The sequence below is a fragment of the Centroberyx affinis genome, unplaced genomic scaffold (assembly GCF_046629955.1).
Source record: "Centroberyx affinis isolate AG114_WGS23_722 - 3 ecotype Tasmania unplaced genomic scaffold, CSIRO-AGI_Caff_v1 ptg001797l_1, whole genome shotgun sequence".
NCBI classification, from domain to species: Eukaryota; Metazoa; Chordata; class Actinopteri; order Beryciformes; family Berycidae; genus Centroberyx; species Centroberyx affinis.
In genome coordinates, this window is record NW_027280187.1 from 155,914 (window position 1) to 177,794 (window position 21,881).

At 43.3% G+C, this 21,881-nt stretch overlaps 3 protein-coding genes across 6 annotated transcripts; 2 read left to right on the plus strand and 1 right to left on the minus strand.

Moving 5' to 3' along the window:
* The first annotated feature begins 369 nt into the window (after window positions 1–369).
* Window positions 370–7,105, plus strand: wash1 (WAS protein family homolog 1). Its single transcript, XM_071529526.1, is given in 12 exon segments — window positions 370–482; window positions 1,075–1,215; window positions 1,504–1,615; window positions 2,066–2,212; window positions 3,853–3,989; window positions 4,081–4,216; window positions 4,379–4,583; window positions 4,676–4,789; window positions 4,792–4,845; window positions 5,024–5,182; window positions 5,749–5,820; window positions 5,919–7,105. Coding segments are annotated over 12 exon segments (1,431 nt in total). The 5' UTR covers window positions 370–474; the 3' UTR covers window positions 6,065–7,105.
* A 184-nt stretch (window positions 7,106–7,289) lies between these two features.
* Window positions 7,290–14,486, minus strand: ddx11 (DEAD/H (Asp-Glu-Ala-Asp/His) box helicase 11). Of its 4 annotated transcripts, none has more exons than XM_071529523.1 (27): window positions 14,358–14,486; window positions 14,015–14,248; window positions 13,790–13,876; window positions 13,499–13,635; window positions 13,341–13,398; window positions 13,100–13,207; window positions 12,860–12,947; window positions 12,486–12,688; window positions 12,152–12,226; window positions 11,687–11,764; window positions 11,531–11,577; window positions 11,352–11,431; window positions 11,176–11,217; window positions 10,982–11,049; window positions 10,830–10,868; window positions 10,574–10,712; window positions 9,757–9,879; window positions 9,563–9,675; window positions 9,410–9,482; window positions 8,996–9,099; window positions 8,733–8,882; window positions 8,424–8,492; window positions 8,197–8,297; window positions 8,007–8,091; window positions 7,818–7,893; window positions 7,540–7,694; window positions 7,290–7,438 (listed from the first exon to the last, which is right to left on the minus strand). In XM_071529523.1, exons 1-27 carry the CDS (start codon window positions 14,484–14,486, stop codon window positions 7,400–7,402), a joined length of 2,700 nt encoding a protein of 899 aa, XP_071385624.1. In that variant the 3' UTR covers window positions 7,290–7,399. The 4 variants fall into 4 exon arrangements, with proteins under 4 accessions (XP_071385624.1, XP_071385623.1, XP_071385626.1 ...); XM_071529522.1 differs by having other exon boundaries at window positions 9,757–9,891; XM_071529525.1 differs by having other exon boundaries at window positions 9,757–9,891; window positions 12,486–12,674; window positions 12,837–12,947; window positions 14,358–14,471.
* A 732-nt stretch (window positions 14,487–15,218) lies between these two features.
* Window positions 15,219–21,611, plus strand: fkbp4 (FKBP prolyl isomerase 4). Its single transcript, XM_071529514.1, has 11 exons — window positions 15,219–15,650; window positions 16,282–16,426; window positions 16,517–16,659; window positions 16,811–16,931; window positions 17,221–17,377; window positions 18,811–18,901; window positions 18,991–19,074; window positions 19,486–19,671; window positions 20,155–20,298; window positions 20,475–20,570; window positions 20,710–21,611. Exons 1-11 carry the CDS (start codon window positions 15,558–15,560, stop codon window positions 20,785–20,787), a joined length of 1,338 nt encoding a protein of 445 aa, XP_071385615.1. The 5' UTR covers window positions 15,219–15,557; the 3' UTR covers window positions 20,788–21,611.
* The last annotated feature ends 270 nt before the right edge of the window (window positions 21,612–21,881 follow it).

The window sequence follows — 21,881 nt, forward strand, 5'->3', positions numbered from 1 at the left end:
GTTAAGCTACTATATTAGCCTATCAGCGATAAATGTGGTAACGTATGTGTATGTGTTACGTAAATGTAACGGTATCTTTGCAAAGATGAAAAAGGGATAATACCAAGATAGTAATTCCCAGGAAGCTAATTGGACGCACTTACATTATACTTCCATTGGAAAAACGATGACAACTCACAAAGTACACGTGTTTTCAGTTTCTCGTGTGAAAAGATTTTATTGCACGCGCACCTCTCACTGTTTACAAACAAGAAGCACCTGAGGTCGCAGTGCGCTCAAGTATAACATAGATATTTCCGATAGCACGGGAACGCAGCAGAACGAAGCAATTTGAGGCTGGTCACGTGCCAGGGGAAGGCGGAAGTAGATGGTCGTTTTTCACCAGAGCCGCTGTTTGTTTTGCAAGCAGCTAGGTCGCTAGTTCTGACAGCTTCTCCCAGATATATCTGCAACCGCTAACATTAGACATTTCCCATGGTCAGGTAAGAGCGTTATTATCGAGCAAATAGGTTAGCAATATCATTATGTGATTCGCCGGGGTTGGTTACCCCGGTTAGAAAGTGCAAGCAAGGCTCCATCGTAGGACCTTTCTTTAGCATGGATGGTAATATTAATTGGGAAAGCGAAAGGATTTGACTCGGTGTGTCCTTAGCTTAACTTTTAAAGTATAGGCACCAAATTCCAATAGCTTGCGGTTCGTGTGTTCCAGCATTGTCATGTGAGAGTCAGATGAGCTCGAGAAGTGTGTGTGTGTGTGTGTGTGTGTGTGTGTGTGTGTGTGTGTGTGTGAGTGTGAGAGAGAGAGAGAGAGAGAGAGAGAGATAGAGAGAGAGAGAGACTTTTCAAATGAACGATGCTGGCTATAAATGGCATTACCAAAATAGTGTGCTCTTTGGTCTAACAACAAACATTACTATGAATGAGTACATGAAACTGTAAAACCATTCGAATAGCCACACTTGGACAGTTTCACTCTCATTTCAGGCAGATCATACCTTGATTCGGATATGTGGAGCCTTTGTCCCAGTCATTAGTCGCAGTCATTGTTCTGGTTTGTTCCTGTGTTTTTTTCAGGATGACCCAGAAGCACTGCCTGGAGGGCCAGGTGTACTCAGTGCCTCTTATCCAGCCAGACCTGAGGAGAGAGGAGGCTATTCACCAGATAGCAGATGCATTACTCTACTTGGAGACCATCTCTACAGACATATTCAGCAGGCAAGCCCAACACACACACACACACACACATACACACCAGCTAGAGGTTGGAACGCTGTTTAAACTACAATAAAAAACGACAAGTTCAGAGCAATATGAAGCATGAGTGTGCCATGGTTTATACATGAGATGCTTCTTACTGTGACTACAGGGAAGATTTAAAATCAATTTCATATATCATACGTAAGCTAACGCACTGTGAGCAGGAGCCACATTCCTGCATATGGTTTCAGACATATATTTTCCTCTGTGTGGATGTGTGTGTGTGTGTACTTGTGCTGTTTCCAGAGTGTCTGAGAGCGTGGAGAAGAACCGCCGGCAGCTGCAGACCGTCACTGACCGGATCAGACTGGCCCAGGCCCGCGTCGACAAGATCAAAGGCAGTAAGAAGGCCACCAAGGTAACACACAGCACCTCAACTTTTGAAGGCAATTTTACATGTTGCATCCATGATATGCAGTAGAGACCCAATAAGGTGACAAGATAATAAACATTAATGGGGAAAAAATAGCCCTGTGTCTGTCAGCTATAGTAGCGTGTGTGTGTGTGTGTGGGTATGACTTAAGTCACTTTCAGGGACACACTCCAGACTTAAGACCAGTTGATTGGGGACGGCTTGTGCAATTGGGAACAAAAGCCGTGTCCCCAATTGGTAAAAAGCTGATTTTTGGGTCAGTGGTTAAGGTTAGGGTTAGGTTAAGGTTAGGGTTAGGTTAGGGTTAGGTTTAGGCAAGTAGTGGTTATGGTTAGGGTTAGGGTAAGTCTCCAGGAAATGAATGTAAGTCTATGTAAATACCCCAAAAGTGACTTAAGTAAGTATGTGTGTGTGTGTGTGTGTGTGTGTGTGTAGGTATTCTCCAGTGCCAAGTACCCAGCCCCAGATCGACTACAGGACTACTCGTCTATCTTCAGAGGGGCCACAGACCCTTCTTCACACACTCGCTCCCGCTACAGAATACAGAACAAACTCCGGCCCCTCGATGACAAGGCCTTGCAGGTGAGATAAACGCATTCACACTAAAGTCGGTGATTTCGCTGGGCTTTTTGATAGTGCAACATGTATTGTTTGCCAATATATTATTTGTGATTATGCAACCATAAAAAACCCAGTAGAAGCACAGCACTTTAGCAGCCATAGTTGAAATGCTTTAGGCTCTTAAGTGCTAAGTGTTGTAGAACAATGCTTCTGAAGCTTGAGACGCATGCAATAGAGCGCTGAATAATAGAAATTAGAAGGAAAATGTGTGTATGTCCCGACCTAATGGTGTTAAGCCCTCTTTGTACAGCTGACTGTTAGTTCTGGTGCAGAACAGGGATAAATAGAGGCATGGTTAGTTTCCACTTACACTCTTTTATTTCCTTCAAAAAAAAAAATTCATGTTAGGGGTTAACTTGTTATTTTGTTACTGTTGGTATCTGCAGATTGCTGGTATATTTCCTACTATATATGTAATTTAGTTATTTTTGCTAGCTAAGCGTACAGTTTTTTTTTTTTAGATAAGCAGGTGTTCAGATATGATTAGCAGCAAGTCCTTTCATTTTTGCCTATTATGAGCCAGCTATAGCTCAAACAGCTCAGATATTATTTCATCCATGTTAGTCTCAATTTTTCACACCATGAGTTAAATAACCAACTGGCACCCAGTTAATCAGATGTTACATTGCCCGTAATGGCAATTTTCCGGCTTTATTTGCGCAGAACTTTTATTGGGTCAAAGCAGGTTATTTCACAGGTCAGAAGATGTGTCAGAGCAGAGCAGAGGGATCAATCAACCCTCCTTTTTACCAGCTTGCCATTTTTACCCCAAATATGATGCTTGATCGAAACTGTCAATATCCCATTACATGCACTCTTGGCAAAGACAGCTGTAATTATCATGACTGTGTCTTCTGAAGCTGCTATTGATCTTAAAGCATATTATCATCTTCATTGCAGTGCGTTATAATAGCTCAATCACAGACAATCTACAGTAGCAGGTGAAAACAACATAGAATTATCTGTTATGTGGACAAATACAGTGTTTTGTATCCATAGACAACAGAGACGTCCTTTCCCTGGTTAAAAGTCTTGACAGTCACAGTCAGGTCCACAGGCACAGGATTGGCCACGCATCAGTCAGATGTGCAGCTGGAGGATCAGTCACATACATTCAGTGTGTAGGACGGCACATGGTGTGTGTGTCTCTGTCACTGGGCCTTAGTGAGAGGAATAGACTGTAAAAGTGTGTTTGTTTCTTTTCAGAGAGCGCCTTTGTGTGTGTGCACGCATGCCTCAGCTCAGCAGCAAGTTCCTGCATTATTTATTTTGAACACCACAGTCTTCCCTTCCCCATCTTAGGAAACTTTACAGAAACCAGCATATTTTCTGCTGTGTGTGCTCGGGCTTGTAAGTGTGTTGTTTTGTGTGTGTGTGTGTGTGTGTATGTCATAGAGGGAGAAAAATGAAAACACTGCTGGCAATTTTCTCTGGTGCAGGAATACATTATTCAAGAAACCCCCAACAGCACTGTCCCCAACCATAATTCGGTATTGCAGTGCGTGTGCACGCGCGTGGCATTTATGATTTGCATTATTCAAGATTTAGGTGACATGTGACACGTCTTCATCTCCTTCCATATCTGTCTGTCTGCCTTTCAGGAGAAGCTGCTGTATTTCCCAGTGTGTGTGAGCAATAAGAAGAGATCTGAGGACGAGACAGAGGAGGGACTGGGCAGTCTGCCCCGCAACATCTCCTCTGTCAGCTCCCTGCTGCTCTTTAATACGACAGAGAACCTGTGAGTCCACACATACACACACAGACACTAACTATTAACACTAAAGCTACTTTTCAATGTTCTTCATTCCTTTTTGTTTGTGTGTCTGCAGATATAAGAAGTATGTGTTCCTGGATCCTCTTGCGGGAGCAGTGACGAAAACACACAACACTCTAGAGACAGAAAAAGAGGAGAAACCGTTTGACGCTCCGTTGTCCATTACGAAGAGAGAGCAACTGGAGAGACAGGTACCTCAAACACCCTCTCTCACCTCAAAAAGCTTTATCAATAGAAGTTAATATTATCACTGTTAATGGAGGTTTTTATACAAGCAGAATTGGTGATGATAAATTTTGATTTAATGATCAATCTTGATAATATTTTTCGTAACCCTCACCACCCTCCAACAGACAGCAGAGAGTTATTTCTATGTGCCAGACCTGGGCCAGGTGCCCGAGATAGATGTGCCGTCCTACCTGCCTGACCTGCCAGGCATCGCAGATGACCTGTCCTACAGTGCCGACCTGGGACCCGGGTTCGCCCCCTCAGGACCCACACACAACATCCCCGAGCTGCCCTCCTTCTCTGGGGACTTAGAGGAGAGCAACGGGCCTGGTACCGACACATACACACCTGTCACTGTCTTATTGTGGTTTTGGTTGATACTGTGTTTCTTGATGGACAGATTTCCTCTCTCTTTGTTTCAGGATCTCAATTCCGACCTGAAGCTCCACCTCCTCCCCCACCTCCCCCTCCTCCTCCTCCTGAGCCTGCCCTCGCTCCCACCACCCCTCTAGGAGCTCCCCCTCCTCCCCCCCCCTCCACCCCCCTCCCCCTGCAGACAGCTCAGCAGACGTCTCTCGAGCGGCAAGCTCAGGTACGTCACACACACAGAATTCAGAATTAACCCCGGGACCTGGTCTGCAGATCCTACCAGTGTCATCTATCTTGAATAAAAGCCAACCTGTATATTCACACTATTGACTGAGATGAACCTAATTGACCTTGATGGGTGAAAGCCAAGAACATCAACACACTGCCTCTCCTTTCTGCAGGCCCTGTGTCTGGCGCTCCCAGTGAGGTGGTTGAGCCGTCAGACGGCCGCGCCAGCCTCCTGGAGTCCATCCGCAACGCTGGAGGCATCGGCAAAGCCAAGTTACGCAACGTTAAAGAACGCAAAATGGAGAAGAAGAAGCAGAAAGAGCAAGAGCAAGGTGACAAGAGTGTTTGAGTGGGGTTGTGGCTTCGCTCATGTTTTATTAACTGGCACACGATGCAGCTTTTAACATTGATGAGAGAAACGTGCAATCAAAGCGGAGCGTGACTGGTCCTTAGTTTGTATTCACCCATGTCAGTGTGTTAGCTTTTATGTACACATCTCACATGGAGCCACAGGCGCTCTGGTTATAATCACAGTCCCAAGAACAGCCCATGGCTCTATGACCTTTGTTTCATAAATGCCACCTTCATTAAAAGGCTGACTTGGTTACAGTCTGTTTTTAAAGTGTCTGACCTTCTACTGACAGTGTATCCTCCTCATGATTTCCGGTTGGCTGGCTAAGGTCACAGCCTAACATTTCACTTTTGGGGAGAGCTGCTATACATCTGAGCTGCTTCTACTGACTAACTATACTAACGGCCTTGTTGTAATTACACACTCCGCTTCGAAGCATAGGTCTCTGGAATTTGAGAAATGGATCCTCTGCCCCAATTGAAAAGTACAACTTGCTCGCATGTTTGATACTTTCTAACTGCCGGCCTTTGTCTCTCTCTTTTTCAGCGGTGGGAGCGGCATCCAGTGGTGGAGACTTTATGTCGGATCTCTTTAATAAACTGGCCATGCGCAGGAAAGGTGAGGAAAGGCTGTCTTCCTCTTATGGCACGTCAGAGTAAGAATGCTGATGCCGGTGATTGGGTTTGCATACATATTGCGGTCTGTTCTCTCTCCAGGCATCTCTGGAAAGGGTCCAGCAGGTGGAGAGTCGGGTGATGCGCCTGCTGGCACCAGCGGCGCATTTGCCCGGATGTCGGATGTCATCCCACCACTCCCTGCCCCGCAGCCGACAGCAGAGGACGACGACGACTGGGAAGTGTGACACGATGGAAGCCAGCCAATCAGAACGAATGAACACTAAGCACTGATAACTCTTAAAGCATTCGAGGCTGCCAGGGATCCATTTTGTGTTCAAGGGACTTTGTGTCCTCAGATCGCTCAAATATAATCCATCATAACCCTGTTTCATAAAAGGCGATCACTCCTTTGGCTCCTAACAGAGGCTTTATCAGTGTAAAATGGGCAATGGTCGGCCTAATAATGCCTTAAGTTGATTGCCCACCTCAGGCTCTCCTATGTGCAGTCTGAAAATATAAAATGCAACGTTAAGTGTCCACCTCCTGGCTTTATGTGGAACTAATCACTTGTATATGAGAGCAGTGGTCCGTCTCAGGACTTGACCAAAACATGACTCAAACAAAAATGATAAACAATTTATTGAGAGCATATTCATTGTAAAACAAATGTCTTATTTTTTCATAAAATGAATCAAGCGAATAACATTTTAGAATACTTCACTCATTAAGAATTAAACATAGATCCACCGTAATACTCTGAAAGAAAGTAACCATTTGCCTAATGTCTTTCCATAAAATAAATGAATTTTAAATAAGTAATATTTGTATTATGTAATATCTAATATTGAATGTTATTAATATTACAATCTCTTCAAGGGTAAATCAGTCAAATGGATGCCTACTCAAGTACTGTGTCTGCATTCTGTGTAGTGGCTTCTCCAGTAAATTATTTCAGTATACTTTGGAAAATGGTAAAGCACAGGCTTTTTTCTCCAACATCTACCAAACATAATTTGAATACAGCCCAAGATTGATACAATTGACTCAAATGAGGCTGCCTTAGCCTCGTGTATATCTCTGCAGTGATATACTCTGCAGTGTGCCTTCAGAAGCCTTATGTCCATCATTCTCTGTGGTTAAATCCCAAACATCTGGACCATGGATTTGACCAGGACAACAGGAAAATAATGGAAATCATTAGAAATGAACGGAAGCTGAAAAAGAAAACATGAAATCCTGAAAAACTGCCTCCCCGGTTGGCTGCTGAACTCCAGACTCAGAGGTCTGACGGCTAACCCCTTGGCAAACTCTGCAAATCCATGAAGGATCTCATGCACAATATTCAAGGCTGTAATTACAGTATATTGAAAAACACCATATCTAAACATTATAAAGTGGCAGTGGCAATCTCGAGATAACTTATATTACAACAGCACTTTCTTGGGTTGCTGATGTTGCACTGAGTGACTGCTGTTCCACTGGGTTTTCACAAAGTTTCTCCTAACCCAGGCCTTTGTCCTCTCTTGAACTTGAAAAGTTGAGAACTTGAAAAACGTCAGCCGATCCCTTTGGGAGTCAAACTATGCCTGCAGCTGCTTCTGTTTCTTATCCATGAAGAACTGAGAGAGAAGAAGATATGGACACATTGTTTCTAGTCATAATATGCATTTTTCTCAGATATAGTGATTTGTGTGTGTACATAAGTGCACTTGCTCCTCACCTTCCTCAAGGCAGCGAAAGCAGGGCCGAAAGTTGTGTGTGCACTAGTTCGAGCTTTGATCCAGTTGGGAAGTTTGGATATTGTAGCAGGTCGAGAGTAACGTCTGTCACACAACACAATGGAGGCATAGTCGCCACGGTGACGGATCGCTCTCCCTTTGGACAGATGAAGTGAAATAAAGAGTAAATACCAGTCATAGTATCTTACCACCTATGGAATAAACGGGCATACCATGAATTAGTACTATGTCTAATATCACTGATATTTTTCTTCATTACCTATGGATTGATTGACAGCCTTCATGCAGAGGTTTTCTATTAGTGCTTGGCCGGCGCTCCTCCCTCCACTGTGAGGCTGAAACGCAGACACAACAGAGATGAGAGACAAGGAGGGGCTGCATCTTTTTGGAATCAGTGGAGATCAAAGAGGCTATTGGGAGCCGCAGTATGGACACAAGACTGTCTCACCAGGTGTTTGTCCAGGTAGGACATCTTTTCTTGCAGCTCCGGAGACTTGATGTTGGGATACGGCATTCCCACCATCACTACACACCTGTCATCACATGCAGGAAGGCACACAGAGCAGAACAAAGTATTATACAGTATATTTGATGTATAGCTGCTGCTTCTGTCCAGGTGCCAGTAATATTACACACACCTGCCCAGGTCATCTGAGAAATTGATGCCCTCGCTCATCTTTCCTCCAACCACAGAGAACAGCAACGCCCCTGAGAGTCCGCCACCGTCCGCAGCACACCTCTAACAAAATGAAAGAGATGGGGAAAAAAAATTATAATAATAAGAGCATGGCAGCAGATCCTGATGAACCTGTTAATAATGCTATGTGATGAGGGCAAATATGAGTGTCATCAGTGCCAGTTTCACCTGGATGCAACGGGAGAACTCGCTCAGCACCTGCTCCACCTGGTTGGCCTTCTTTGGCTCCTGGAAGATCTGAAGAGACAAGAATACAATTATATCGCACTGAGAAGAGAGAGAAGATCTAGCTCCATATGAAAGACAGGATCCATTTATAATAATAATGTTGGACTTTATTGATCCCCGTAGGGAAATTCTCCTTTCGCTTCTGCAGGACGGTCTCTCTAACCACTACGAACCCCTGCCACATTTAGGTTAAGGCCTGCTTAAGAAGTTAAGGCCTTCTAAGATCTGTCACACAGAGAGCTCATGTACCTTCTTTTTATTAGCCAGACGAGCAAGAGCCCCGCTGGCCTCCCAGTGGGAAACGATCCGCCTTGAGTATTCATAAGAAGGGAAGAAGCACACGACACCGCCTGGTACCACGTTACAAATGTTGGAGAGAATGCGGCCCGTCTCATCCATCTGTCAACCAACAGACACACATTTATTACGATGCTGCAGTGAAAATAATGCTACATCCCATAATATTACAGGTTCTTTTAACTGTAAGAAAATACAAAGTGTATATGTGTTACCATGCGTGGAGTGTCTCTATTCTGGAAAGTAAAATCCAGCTCTTGACAAGATGGGCCACTGCACAGGATGATGGGAAGGATGTTCTCCGGAGGAATTACATGGCCTACAGACAGACATATCAGACAGATGGATACACAGCAAGGAATACAGTAAACACATTTTTATGGAAAGGATTTCATAGAAAAAAAAATATATCAGTATCAATATCATAATTTCAGTTGGCTGTACTTATTCTTCAAAATAATTCTTCAAAAACATAATTTATAAATAAGGTTTTGTCAAGCATCCCATCAGCTTTCAAAATTTCCCACAAACAGAAATATTGATAAAGGAGTCATCAAGACAGTACATTAGAAATACACAGAAAGTCGAACTCCATAAACTATTGCAGTCTTATTAAGTGGGCCACTCACCACAGGAAAACTCAGCGATACGCTCCTCTCCCACCCCGGCGGAAAACAACAGCTCTTGTTTGAAGTCTGAAACCTACATACACATCTTTTAGAATTGTAAAATTGACACACGGCAAGAGCTCAGTTTATTTTTGGTGGACTTAAATAACTCACAGGCTGCATGGTTCCTCCCGCGATGATGACCGCTCTGCACTCCTTCAGCACCTGGGCGAAGTGGACCGCTGGATTCAACAGCAGGAACTTGACGCTGCTCTCTGACAAAGTGCCTACACACAAAACATGAAAAATCACACTGAAGCACTCAGATTTCATTACTGTCCTACAAGTGTGTGTGTGTATATTGGTACCTTGTCTGTGCACCACCACCCTGCCATCAGTATTGCTGTTGGTGAGAGCCATGAGGAAACCCTCCACCTGCATCATGGGAGATGCAGACAGCACCTTCTCCGCCTCTGCAGACCCCTGCTGGTCTGCTGAAGAAACTGCACACAAGGGAACAGACAGAGGACAGCTTTAGAGTTAGACATTTAGATGCTACAATGTGAGTCTTGGCTGGATGCGGGAGGCAGGGATATGGTGGATAGTGAACAGTAATGCCTGTGTAAGCAAGCCCAATCCACACAATCTGTGTCTCTGTAATGCGCAACTGAAGCATGGGCAACGAAAAAATGGAGACACTCATCACAGCTAGAGATGCTCTAAATGTTTTTTTAGCGTTTGGTTAGCTCTCCAATCTGATCACAAAACAAAATTGTTATTTTTTTCTGTTACCTGTGCATTTCACAAACAAGGAAGTGTGGGAAATGAGATCGTAACCATTTTGACAGTTAATTTGTAGGTACTGTAGGCCGGTCCGCTTGGACTAGTCAGTGCATAGTCTTTATGCAAACTGTCTATTCAAAGGAACAGGAATTTCAGGTCATCTTACAATTTTTAATTCAGTTTTGTGACAGCCACAATGTCTCTCGGGCCTGAAATTAAGCTTTGTAAGCTGTCCTCATTTTTTGAGCATGATCCCATTATTTTGAATAAACAATTTGATAGTTATCATAATGCCAAACAAGTCTCCAGTGATGAGGCGTGTCTCAAAAATATGCTTTGAAACATGAGGGTGATAGAAAGACCTTTTGTTCCTCTAAATCACTTGTGTAACAGTGCACTGACCTGGTGCAGCGCTCTGGCTGCTCTGCAGTGTTTGAAGGTAGCGGTTTAAGCCCTCTGTGCGTCGGTTCTCTTTGTTTGAGCTGGTATGAGTGTGTGGATTCACACCTGTACCTGCGTACTTCTCCATGAAGCCACACAGCTGTGGAGAGAAGCCACGGGTATTACACATTTCATTTTACAGTATATCACACTTAACCATATTTATTCACTATGAGGAATACATTAGATAATACACACAGATACACTCGCCACTTACTTTTCTGCTGACCATGCTCTTCTCAAAGTATCTCTGTAACTTTAGTGAGAATGAGAAACAGAGAAATAGGCAGAGAGAAAGATGTGGTTGGGATATGGTATGTAGTCGTAGTAACAGAGTGATTATTATGGCACGATAATACTGTCAACTACCTTGAACAAGTTGATATTGTCGATCTGGGCCTTGAAGAGGAAGTTATTAATGGTAAGCAGTTCTGTTCCTGAGGGGAAAAAGAGAAATTACTCAAATGCAGCGTACGCATTTTAAAGTGTGTGTGTGTGTGTGTGTGTGTGTGTGTGTGTGTGTGTGTGTGTGTGTGTGTGTGTGTGTGTGTGTTTGCGCTGACCTGGCTGTGTAGACTGGCTCTGTGGATTCTGCCCCACCTTACCTGCAGGAATAACACATACACCATGACCAGAACTGTCATAAAGTCAACAGCACTGTTCAGCGTTTTCCAGCCCTAACAATGTGCCGACTGGCAATAATCAGCAAAAAAACTCATTTGAGCCCAAACACACTCACCTCCCAGCGCCCGGACAAGCCCCTCAACCGTAAACAGAATCTGTTTGATGTACATGAGGTTCTTTGCCTTCAGCCTGCTCCTAATGTTGCAGACACATAAGCACCAAGAGTCAGGAGGGGAGTTAAGACTACATTTATTTAGTGGATGAGTGCATGTGTGTGTGTCTGTGCATACTCACCTGTAGCGGTCAGAATACTGAGTGAGCTGAGAATGAGCACGGCAAAGCTGTAGAAAGGAGATCCGATTTTTAGCATATCACAAGGAACATTAACTTCAGAACCACATTACCTGAATTTTAAATCTAGATAATGTGTATATGTGTGAATGTGTTTACCTGTGCTCCTGTGAGCTCTGAGCTGTGTATACAGGAGAGTGTGTCACTGAGATTGTGAGCTTCGTCTATGATCAGCACCTGTAAAAAAAAAATTACGTAAAAAACACTCAGACCATCAACTCACTACTACACCATCAAAAATCCATTCAAATTCTAATTGTTGGATCTGCTAAAAAATATGGCAGAATCAATAGGCACCTAGAGGATTTAAATTTCCCCACTCCTGCTATTATACAGGTCATGTGGTTACATTTTTGTTCAGAAATATCACTACTGCATGCCCTGATTTTGCCACTTTTTAGACCTACTTAAGATGAATAGTATATAAATTTTACTGGGGTATTTTATCAGAAACAATACTTTTTTTCATAAGATTTTGATTCCAAGTAGTACTGAGGATTGCTAAGGAAACAAATCTATGATTAGAATCAGAATTGATCAAATCCACACAACACCCAACCCTACCTGTCCCTTCAGCTGGATCCCTGATGCCCGTCTTGTAGCTTCATGAAGTACCATCTGATAAGGCAACACCACCAGCTACACAGACACAAAAACACACCATACAAATGACACTGACATTACATAAACTTGAAAAAGACACATACTGTAAGTGGACAGCATATGTCTTCAATTCAATTCATCTTTATTGTTATTCCACCTCCAACACAAGTGCAAAAAAACAGTGCAAGCACAGGCAATAAAAGACAAACAGTGCAATGTAGTATTATAAAGGTGATAGAAGAATATAATAGAAAGAGGAAGTTGATCGGTGGATGATGTGTACACACTGTGTTACCTGTGCAGGGGGAATGGCGAGGCGTGTGCCGTAATAAGGACAGGCGTGCATTTCCCTGCCCAGACTGAGCAGGTGCTCTATGTCGTGGACTGTCCCCAGCACTTCATCCCTCAGCTGCTGCAGCGCTGTAGCCCCAACGTAGGGACACACACTCTTCGCCGGGCTCCGCTTACGCTTCACACCCTCCTCCTGATGCTGCTTCTCTATGGGATGGAAGGACATGCAGCACTATATAAGCATTACAAATCTCAGGAAAACGTAAACAAAAATCTTGTTGAATCCATTTCCAGTAAGATACAGTAGAAGCTCTTAGTTAGCTGGGGAATACATTTCAATAAGTATTTCTGGAGCTATTGTGTGTGAGTAGTTCTCACCATGTTTGTTTTTCTGCAGCTCCATGCAGCGGTCGTTAATGCGCTGGGCGCTGCCCAGGCGACGCACCTCCTCATTGATACATAGATTCTGCAAAGTACACAACCTTATGATTACTGTACTCAACAAGGGAAACTGACTGAATACCAATAATACTTCCAGTCCTTCCAGTACTTCCAGTTCCAGAGTATATATCTCTGTGTGAGGAGGGTTGAAATGAAGATGCATGTGTGTACACGTACCTGCCGTGAGCCCAGTGTGACCAGGCTGATGTCCTTGCTGAAGGGGCTCTTTTGAACCTCGTGGACAAACTGGGCCAGCTGGGAGTGAGTGCGACTGCAGTAGTAAATCTGATAAAAAGCATTCATAGGCAGTTTTACCTCAGGGTAACATATGACACACATTATTATTGGGCTTGGTATCATTCTTACAGGGAGTCAAATGTGGGCTACCGTGTGACATCTCTCTCACACACACACACACCTTTGTAACATGTTCTTCAACCAGGTCATCATCTTCATCATCCTCAGCACCACTGAATCTGTTGATGTGAGGAAATACACCAAGTTGTCATAGTCTGTCCATTTCCATTCCTTACTATGACAGTTAACTTTGATGTAGTTGTAAGTGGCTGTCCTTACTTGCTCTTGGTCTTGGATTCATCATCACTCTCATATTCTGCAATGATAAGCTCCTCCTCCTCGGGATCTCCTGATGCCTCCACCGGACCCTCTTTACTGAGCTGGAGCAACTTGAATGCCTCATCCTCTTCACTGCTCTACAAACACACATACACACACACATGAATTCAATCATTCAGTCATATACCTGAGACTCTTATCCAGAGTGACATGAACACAAAATAATATTTCATACAATAAATTCCCGGAATGTGGGCTCTTCATTAAATGGTAATGTGCAAGACCTCTTACCTTTCTTTTCATTGCATACTTAAGTTGAACATTGTTTCTGATCATTTCCAATCGTTCCTCCCTCTTCTTCCTTTTCAGTTCGTCGTCCTGACACGCACATACACACACAAACACAAAAACACCCACTGATATTTAAAGTCCCTCCACAGGGAAGCTACGGAGGTTAAGCATTCTCAGAGATCCTTATGGAGGTCATATCTGAAACCTCCAGACACAAACTCTTACCTTTAGCTTGGACACCAGGTCGCGCTCTGCCTTCTTCTGCACAAAGTCAGTGATCCAGTCAGGCTCTGCCGAGGAGAAGCTAGTGGAGGACTGAGGAGCAGGGGAGGGGAGAGAGGTAGAGGTGGAAAGGATCGCTTCTCCTTCCTGCAGCAGAGCAGCTGTCTCCTGTCTCCTCTTCTCCTCATAGTCCCTCAGCCAGCTCAGCGCTCCACATATCAGACTCAGAGACTTGCCCTGGGGTAGAGGGTACACACGTTTAAAACACATTAGAAATTGTATTGCTTCAATCTCTCATGTCCACACACACACACACAGAGCCATATATCCAAACATACACACACACCGTTCCAGTGGGACTCTCAAAGATGCCGACTTTGCCCTGCTCAAGTGCACAATACAGGGATTGCATAAACTGCTCCTGGATGGTATAGGGCTGGTATGGAAATGGAAATCGGGGGCTGCCATTCTCCATCCTGGTGAATGCCCCTAGGAGATGACACAGTACTTGGGTTAGAGTAAAATATTAGATCAAACATTTCAGTTCAAATGTGGTCATCGTGAAAATGGCCCCTTGGCGCTATGAACAGCGCACAGGTTGTTTGTGCGACAGTAGCATTAGTTACAAGCTAACCTTGGTTAACTAAACAGCTTTCAAATACGCGTTAACGTCAGCTCATGCAACAGAACAAAGCAGTTTCCGTAACATCAGTTTAAATCTTTTAACTACTGGTGACCATTACAGCCACTTTTAACATTAACTATATACTCACTCGTAGATATGAAAACACCCTTCGTTTATAATGTTATTTTAACCCAAGGCTGTTCGATGAGCGCGCCAACAGACGGCAGTGGGCCTAGAATCTGACCAATAGCAAGCAAGATGAAGCACGGAGTGCGTGTTTTCAATGACCGGATGGTCCTGTGAAAGGGGCTACATACGTGTATGACGTCTTTTTCTATTTGATTAGTAGACCGTATCTTGCACTAGTTATACCTGAATTATTTAATTTAACTTAATCAATGTGGTGTGGTTTGTCTGCGCAAGTGTGTATGTGATGTACTGCGTTGCACTCATCGCCTGTGCACCGCCTATGCGGGGCACGCTGTAATACTATAGGTAACGCAACCAAACTCGGCTCATCCCCCTTGGTTCCTCCCGTCATGTCTGGAAAGTTCTCTGCCCTTCCTTCAAGCGGTTATTAGATGCCAGATTGAGAAGTAGCAGCATAGCAACGTGGACCCCTTTGCAACCACATTAAAAGCTCGCAGCTCTGCTAAAATAGACGTGTGACTGGTGCACAACAGTTGCAGAATTACGGCGTAGCGTAACGTGTAACGTGTATTTTTACAATACCATCCACAAGTAGTAGACAGCCTGTTGTTTGGTAGCTAACGTCAGTGTGCTGTTAGCTGACGGTTGCTTACACTTGGCGTGCAGCAAGAGGTAGCTGCCAACCAGAACGGTTAGCCAGCGTTAGTTTGCTTTGATTTGTGGCGCAGGTCAGAGTAGGAGGAAGGGGGTTTGGTCCACCACAACACGACAATGACTGCAGAGGAACAGACCAGTGAAGGACAACACAGCATCCCAATGGAGGGAGAGGATATCACGCCGAAAAAAGATGGGGGTGTTTTAAAGGTAAATCCATCATTCAAACAGAGCTGTGAAGTCTAACTCTTCAGCCAGCTAGCTGATTGGTTAGCTGGGTGCTTGTCGGTGGCCTGTTATGGCTAAGCTAACGTTAGCTGACGTTAGCTATGCTAAAGCCTACACTAACGTTACCAATACAAGCAACTAATGTTTGCTAGCTTCAATAATGTCAACACGTGGTCATTCAGTGTTTAATGTTGTTTTCATAGCAAATTTCACACATTCAACAAGTCACGCGTGCCCTATTGGTGTATCAATTGACGTTAGGTATCAGCCAGGGAAGCTACTAGGTAGCTATCATATTGCTATTAATAACTGGCCACATTTCTAGAAGGGTCTGGAGGAGGAACAAATGATGGGCGCATTGAATACTCAAACACACACATCCAGACACAAGACACACACACGAATCATTGTTTTGCATGATACACTGTAAACTTAAATGTAATTTTCAATGGAGGAATTGGCAATCTCACACTATCATCCACAACAACAGACTACAGAATGGGTGTATGACTGTGAAGCCAGCTTCTCATGGTCTGCTGAAGTGAGAATTCATCGTTGTTGCCTAACCCCACTCTTCCTTTCTTATTCTCTTGCTGTGTGTGTCTTTTTCCAGTTGGTGAAAAGGGAAGGCACAGGCACAGAGCTGCCTCTGATAGGGGATAAAGTGTTTGTACATTATGTGGGCACACTGCTGGATGGTACTCCGTTTGACTCAAGTAGAGACAGAGGAGAGAAGTTTTCCTTCGAGTTGGGCAAAGGTTGGTTCATATCTACCACACACACATAAACATTCACCTGTTATAGTTGTATAGCCAGTGTAATGCCATTGTGTTCTTCTGTGTGTTTAGGTCAGGTGATAAAGGCATGGGACATTGGTGTAGCCACAATGAAAGTAGGGGAGTTGAGCCAGCTCATCTGTAAGCCAGAGTACGCTTATGGATCTGCAGGCAGCCCACCCAAGATACCTCCCAACGCCACACTCGTTTTCCAGGTGAGACTGACTGATCCCAGCTTAATTTGATAGTCCTTTCTATACCTTGAACCTTAGTCTTGGGTTTGTGGTTGAATTCTATATTTGATCTTAATTAATTTGATCTTAAATTTATGTCTGGATATTAAATTTAATGTCTGCACATCTGTAGGTGGAGCTGTTTGAATTCAGAGGGGAGGACGTAACTGAAGATGAGGATGGAGGAATTATCCGTCGCATGATCACCAAAGGCCAGGGATACTCCAAGCCCAATGAAGGAGCTGCTGTTGAAGGTAACTGCATCAAGACACAGCTATTACATAGTTGACATGAGATACATTTTCACATTTATGAAGGTAAATTAATGTAAGGCTGCCAGTCTTGGGGCTCAGATATAGAGGGATGATTAATTTTAAAGGGTGTTTACAGGCATCCTGCACAAAGTAATTGGATTCAATTTGACTGGCAGTTGGAATTTGCATCACCTGCCTACAGCTGTCAATCTATGCAACAGGTTTTTGGCAAGGCCAAGACTCTGGTTTGTTGCAGAATCACCCCAGTGTTTTTGTTTGTCTTTTGTAGTAACTGTGGAGGGAACCTGTGAGGGCCGCGTGTTTGACGAGAGAGAAATGAAGTTTGAGATTGGAGATGGAGAGAATCTCGGCTTGCCACCTGGAGTGGAGAAATCTATCATGGCTATGGAGCAGGGAGAGGAGTCTCTCTTCAATATTAAGCCCAAGTATGATTACATGCACCAGTGCACACATTTACTTTGTAGTTTTAGAGATGTGTTTCAATAGTCAGTAAAATAAGAGCTTCATAATGTTTTCATTTTATATTTGGCAGTTGCTGTCTTCAAGGTTACCTGTTATTTACAGTGAACATTTTGAAAGGATAGCTAATTCCAGTCATTTTCAACCTGAGCTTTATTGTCCTAGTTTTTTGCATCATGATGACTGATTGTGTTCAAAAATGTGTTACTTACTTCACTGTAGAGCCTAACGTACCTCCAGTTTGCTGGGAGCGATGCTCTCCAATACACACCCAGAAGGCAAATGCAAACTCCAACAGTTAAACCCAAAAAGTGGTTAAAACACATCCTTCAAACACAGTAATGCTCACACTGCAGTTACATATCTTTAAATAGCTGTGAGAAATGATCACATTTCAGTTTTAATAGTTCATCTTATGCTTATGCGTTTGCTTTGCTGCTGGTTTTCTGCTGCATTCACATCACAATTGAAATTTCATTGCTTCAGCTTGAAAGCATTCTTTACAAGTTTTACCTATAGGAATACCCGCATCCCAAATAATTTGTCTTTATGAATTTAAAATCAACCACAAATTAATTACAGCAGCTATTTCTTGCTTTTGTAAGTATCGTTGATTATACTAGTGTAAATATAACTTATCAGTTTGATTTTTAATACCTTGGACTGCCGACATCGGTGGATTCTCAGTGACGTTTACTGCTTGTGTTGACACGCTTCCGCAATTCGTCATGCCAGGTGGGAGATATCATTAATGTCAACTGGGAGGTTAACAATGTTTTTTCCCAGTCAGTAGTTAGTATTTATGGAAAATTCCATATGACATGAATGCAGCATCAGAGTACATGAATGGTGAATCCAAGATTCAGGCAACTGATAATCGCATAGAGGCGGGTCCCATTGCAATGTGAGTGTTACAGTGTTGAAAGGACGCATTTTAATCGCTTTTTGGGTTTGAATGTTGGAGTTTGCTTTGGCCCTCTGGGTGTGTATTAGAGAGCAGTGCTCCCTGCAAACTAGAGGTACATAAAGCTCTACAGTTAAGTGAAGAAATTAACTAGGAAAATAAGGCCCAAGCAGAAAATAACCAGAATTTACCTTTAATCTTTCAAGAAACAGTACTGCAAAATGTAAACATTCACTGATTGCCTCCATACAGAATCAAGTATGTGGAGTTGAATGTATGTAAATAATTAACACATGATTAATGCACATCCCAATGATTGTAATGCATGTTGTGACACATTTTTTATTTAAAAAAAAAAAAAAAAAAACTTTCACTTTCGAGTCTTCGGTTCTTCTGTAGAATATAGAAGCAAACTTGGTCCAAGTGTATATTCAACAGATAATCAGTTATTTCTCACATTACTGATTACTAATGCCAAGTGTCTTTGTTTTGTAGGTATGGCTTTGGAAATGCAGGAAACGCAAAGTACAACATTCCTGGTGGAGCCACACTGCAGTACAGGATCAAACTGGGAGCCTTTGAGAAGGTGCACTATAATCATGAAGGCAAACACAACTTTATTTTAGTTGACCAATTGTCCCCTGCTAAGAAGTGACTGAAGCAATTTTCCTTTAGGCTAAGGAGTCATGGGAGATGAACACAGTAGAGAAACTGGAACAGAGCGGCATTGTCAAGGAGAAGGGAACACAGTACTTCAAGGTATGTAGGGATGTATTTAAACAGCAGGCAGTAATACAAAAGGATTTTTAAGATCACGTTGTTGATGCTTGCCACTAAGGGGTCCTTGTTGAAAAGCGCATGCGCGAAATATTGGCTTCTTCTTCACTGTAATGGACTACATTTACTGCCTGAATTAGAAGTCTCTGGAATTGGTTTTTAGTCATTTGGAATTAGATGGGAGTGTATAAATCAGAGCGGTAGGGCAAAACTTCATGTTTACAAATGAAGTCAATGAAATAGTCTGCACACTGTAATGCTCACAATACACATTAATCATCAGCTGTGTAACGTGACAGTTTACAAACCATGACCTGCCTAATAACCCCCAGGTGGCAAGTGTGTAACTAGCACTGAGCTTGTTTTCACTTGTTTATGATTTTATGTGTTTAGGAAGGAAAGTACAAGCAGGCGTCGGTGCAATACAAAAGGATTGTGTCATGGCTGGAACATGAATCTAGTTTGTCGGAAGAGGATGAGCAGAAAGCCAAAGCGTTGCGACTGGCTGCACATCTGAACCTGGCCATGTGCTTCCTTAAACTACAGGAGCCAACCCAAGCTCTGGAAAACTGCGACAAGGTACAATGTTTATCCTTACACTCACCTGACAACTCAGTCCCACTGGGAGATGATTAAATTCTATATTTCATCACTCTGTTTAGTATTTAGGAGGCAAGAAGCTTGTGTTATGATTAGAACAATGGCATGAACTACACTATCTGTCTACTCAATCAAGTCGCTAACAATATGAGTGATCACTGATCATCCATGCCCAGGGGCACTGACAGATGAAAATGGCACGATTTGTCATGCAAAAGTGAAAAATTGTTTCAATTTATTTCCCTTAGAAACACCTTTTTTGTCAGAGGAATGCCATTTTGCCTCAACAGGGGATGGGGTGTTGGAGTGAGCAGTGCCTTTTTATTCTGTGTTTCATTGAGGATATTGAAATACAAATGTGTTTATTTGGAAACCGTGTCAATAGGGTTGATGTATATTTATGTCGGTGAATACTGTAAGTGAAGCAAGTCATTGATTTTTACACTCTGTATGTAATTGTAGGCTCTGGAGTTGGATGAATCCAATGAGAAGGCTCTGTTCCGAAGGGGAGAGGCGCTTTTCGGTATGAAGGAGTTTGACAGGGCGAGAAGCGACTTCCAGCGAGTCATTCAACTGTATCCTGCTAACAAGGCAGCCAAGAGCCAGGTAAAACGCTGTTGGCCTTGAGCCATATTGAATCAATCTGGGAATGAAGATAAATCTAGCCTAAGTGCAATATCTGGATAGCCAGTGTAATCTGTAGCTGTTGGCTGTAGTTGTACCTGTATTATAGCTGAAGATAAGTGGTATTGTCTTCTGACACCTGCTGCATATCCTGCCAGGTGGTCCTTTGTCAGAAACACATCAAAGAGCAAAATGAGAAGGACAAGCGCCTGTATGCCAACATGTTCCAGAAGTTTGCAGAGCGGGATGCAAAGGTGAATTTCTGTCTTGTTCTCTACATCAACCATAAGGGGGCAGGATAACCATGTGTTTATACTGACAGTGCAAACAAATAAAATGAAAAGTGAAGAGTTGCTGATTTGCTTTCTCTTGCTTTTCTCTTCCCCCGAACAGAAAGAGGCAGAGAAGGTGAAGACTGAAGGCAAAGAGAATGGCGATGAGATGGACATTGAGAATGGAGCAAAGGAGTAAATGTTTCAGATGAAGATGTGACTGTGTTACAGTTCGTCTTTACTTCAGACTTTTGTAACTTCAGCCATTTGTGTTTTTAAGGCATGACTGTGTGTAAATGAAGTGTGTCTGTGTGAGAATGAGTGTATCAATGAGAGCACTGACTGTGGGTGTGTGTCTTTGCTGGCTTTCTTTGTGTCTGGGGTTTTCGCTGTGGCAGCTAGCTGACTGGGCAGGGGCCGCAGGGCTTCTCTAGCTGATGATGGAACCTTGGGGTGTGGCTTTAAATGAATTGTGTGCCACCACCCCCGCCCCCACCCTTTCAACCCACAGCATTGAACTGTGCATGTGTTTTCACAGCATCTTGGGTAGGAAAAAGAGCATTCAAATGTTATGTTCAAGATCTCGAACCCTCACCCGTCAAGGGCTAGACCATTCTCCTTGCACTACCCTCTGTCCCACACCCCTTCTCACATGAGTTCTCGCTGTCCATCCCGCCACAATCCTCCTCTCATAGGCCTACTGATCAACTTCTCGAGCACCAGTTCAGATGGCTGTGTGTATGTGTTTGAGTGGTAGAGTGCCTGTGTCTCCAAGTACGTATGTAGCAGCACTGCGAATAGGAGGAGTAATGAGACATTAGCCTGGTATAACTCTCGGTGTTCAAGCTTCTCTCTCAATCTAAGATGCAACTCCACTATAGCAGCCAGGGTACAGTACTGTTCAGCTTTGCTTTGGAAATATTGACTTTGTACTGATATTTTTTTCCCCCTATGTTGTGCTTGTGATTTCTGTATTAATTGTTCTTAAAATGATGAATACGACAATAAATTACTTAACTGGAATATGTGCGTGAAAGCAGCTAGAAATGAAATTAATTAGCTTCTCCTGGACATACTCAAATAATATACAGTTCAGTCTTAGTCTTATTTTATTGTAAAATTACATGTATAAACGTGTGCAAATACAGCTCATCAGATCCAAGCTCTTTAGGCTATAGCTGGAAGGAGATGCGAGCCCTGTTCCATTTTAGGCACCAAATCACCTGTAGAGCAGCCTCTTTTCTGTAAGGGCATCAATGTCAAACTCGGATATAATTGCACAGTATGCCCTAA

Bases quoted from the DNA above. Each gene is read 5' to 3' on its own strand.
- ddx11 (XM_071529522.1), bottom strand. From the start codon at position 14,486: ATGGAGAATGGCAGCCCCCGATTTCCATTTCCATACCAGCCCTATACC. The intron at 11,578-11,686 runs GTAAACACATTC...TCCTTTCTACAG, and splicing joins CAGAGCTCACAGGAGCACAG to CTTTGCCGTGCTCATTCTCA. The intron at 7,439-7,539 runs GTGAGGAGCAAG...CTTCTCTCTCAG, and splicing joins CTTTCGCTGCCTTGAGGAAG to TTCTTCATGGATAAGAAACA.
- fkbp4 (XM_071529514.1), top strand. From the start codon at position 15,558: ATGACTGCAGAGGAACAGACCAGTGAAGGACAACACAGCATCCCAATG. The intron at 16,660-16,810 runs GTGAGACTGACT...GCACATCTGTAG, and splicing joins ACGCCACACTCGTTTTCCAG to GTGGAGCTGTTTGAATTCAG. The intron at 17,378-18,810 runs GTATGATTACAT...TTTGTTTTGTAG, and splicing joins CTCTTCAATATTAAGCCCAA to GTATGGCTTTGGAAATGCAG.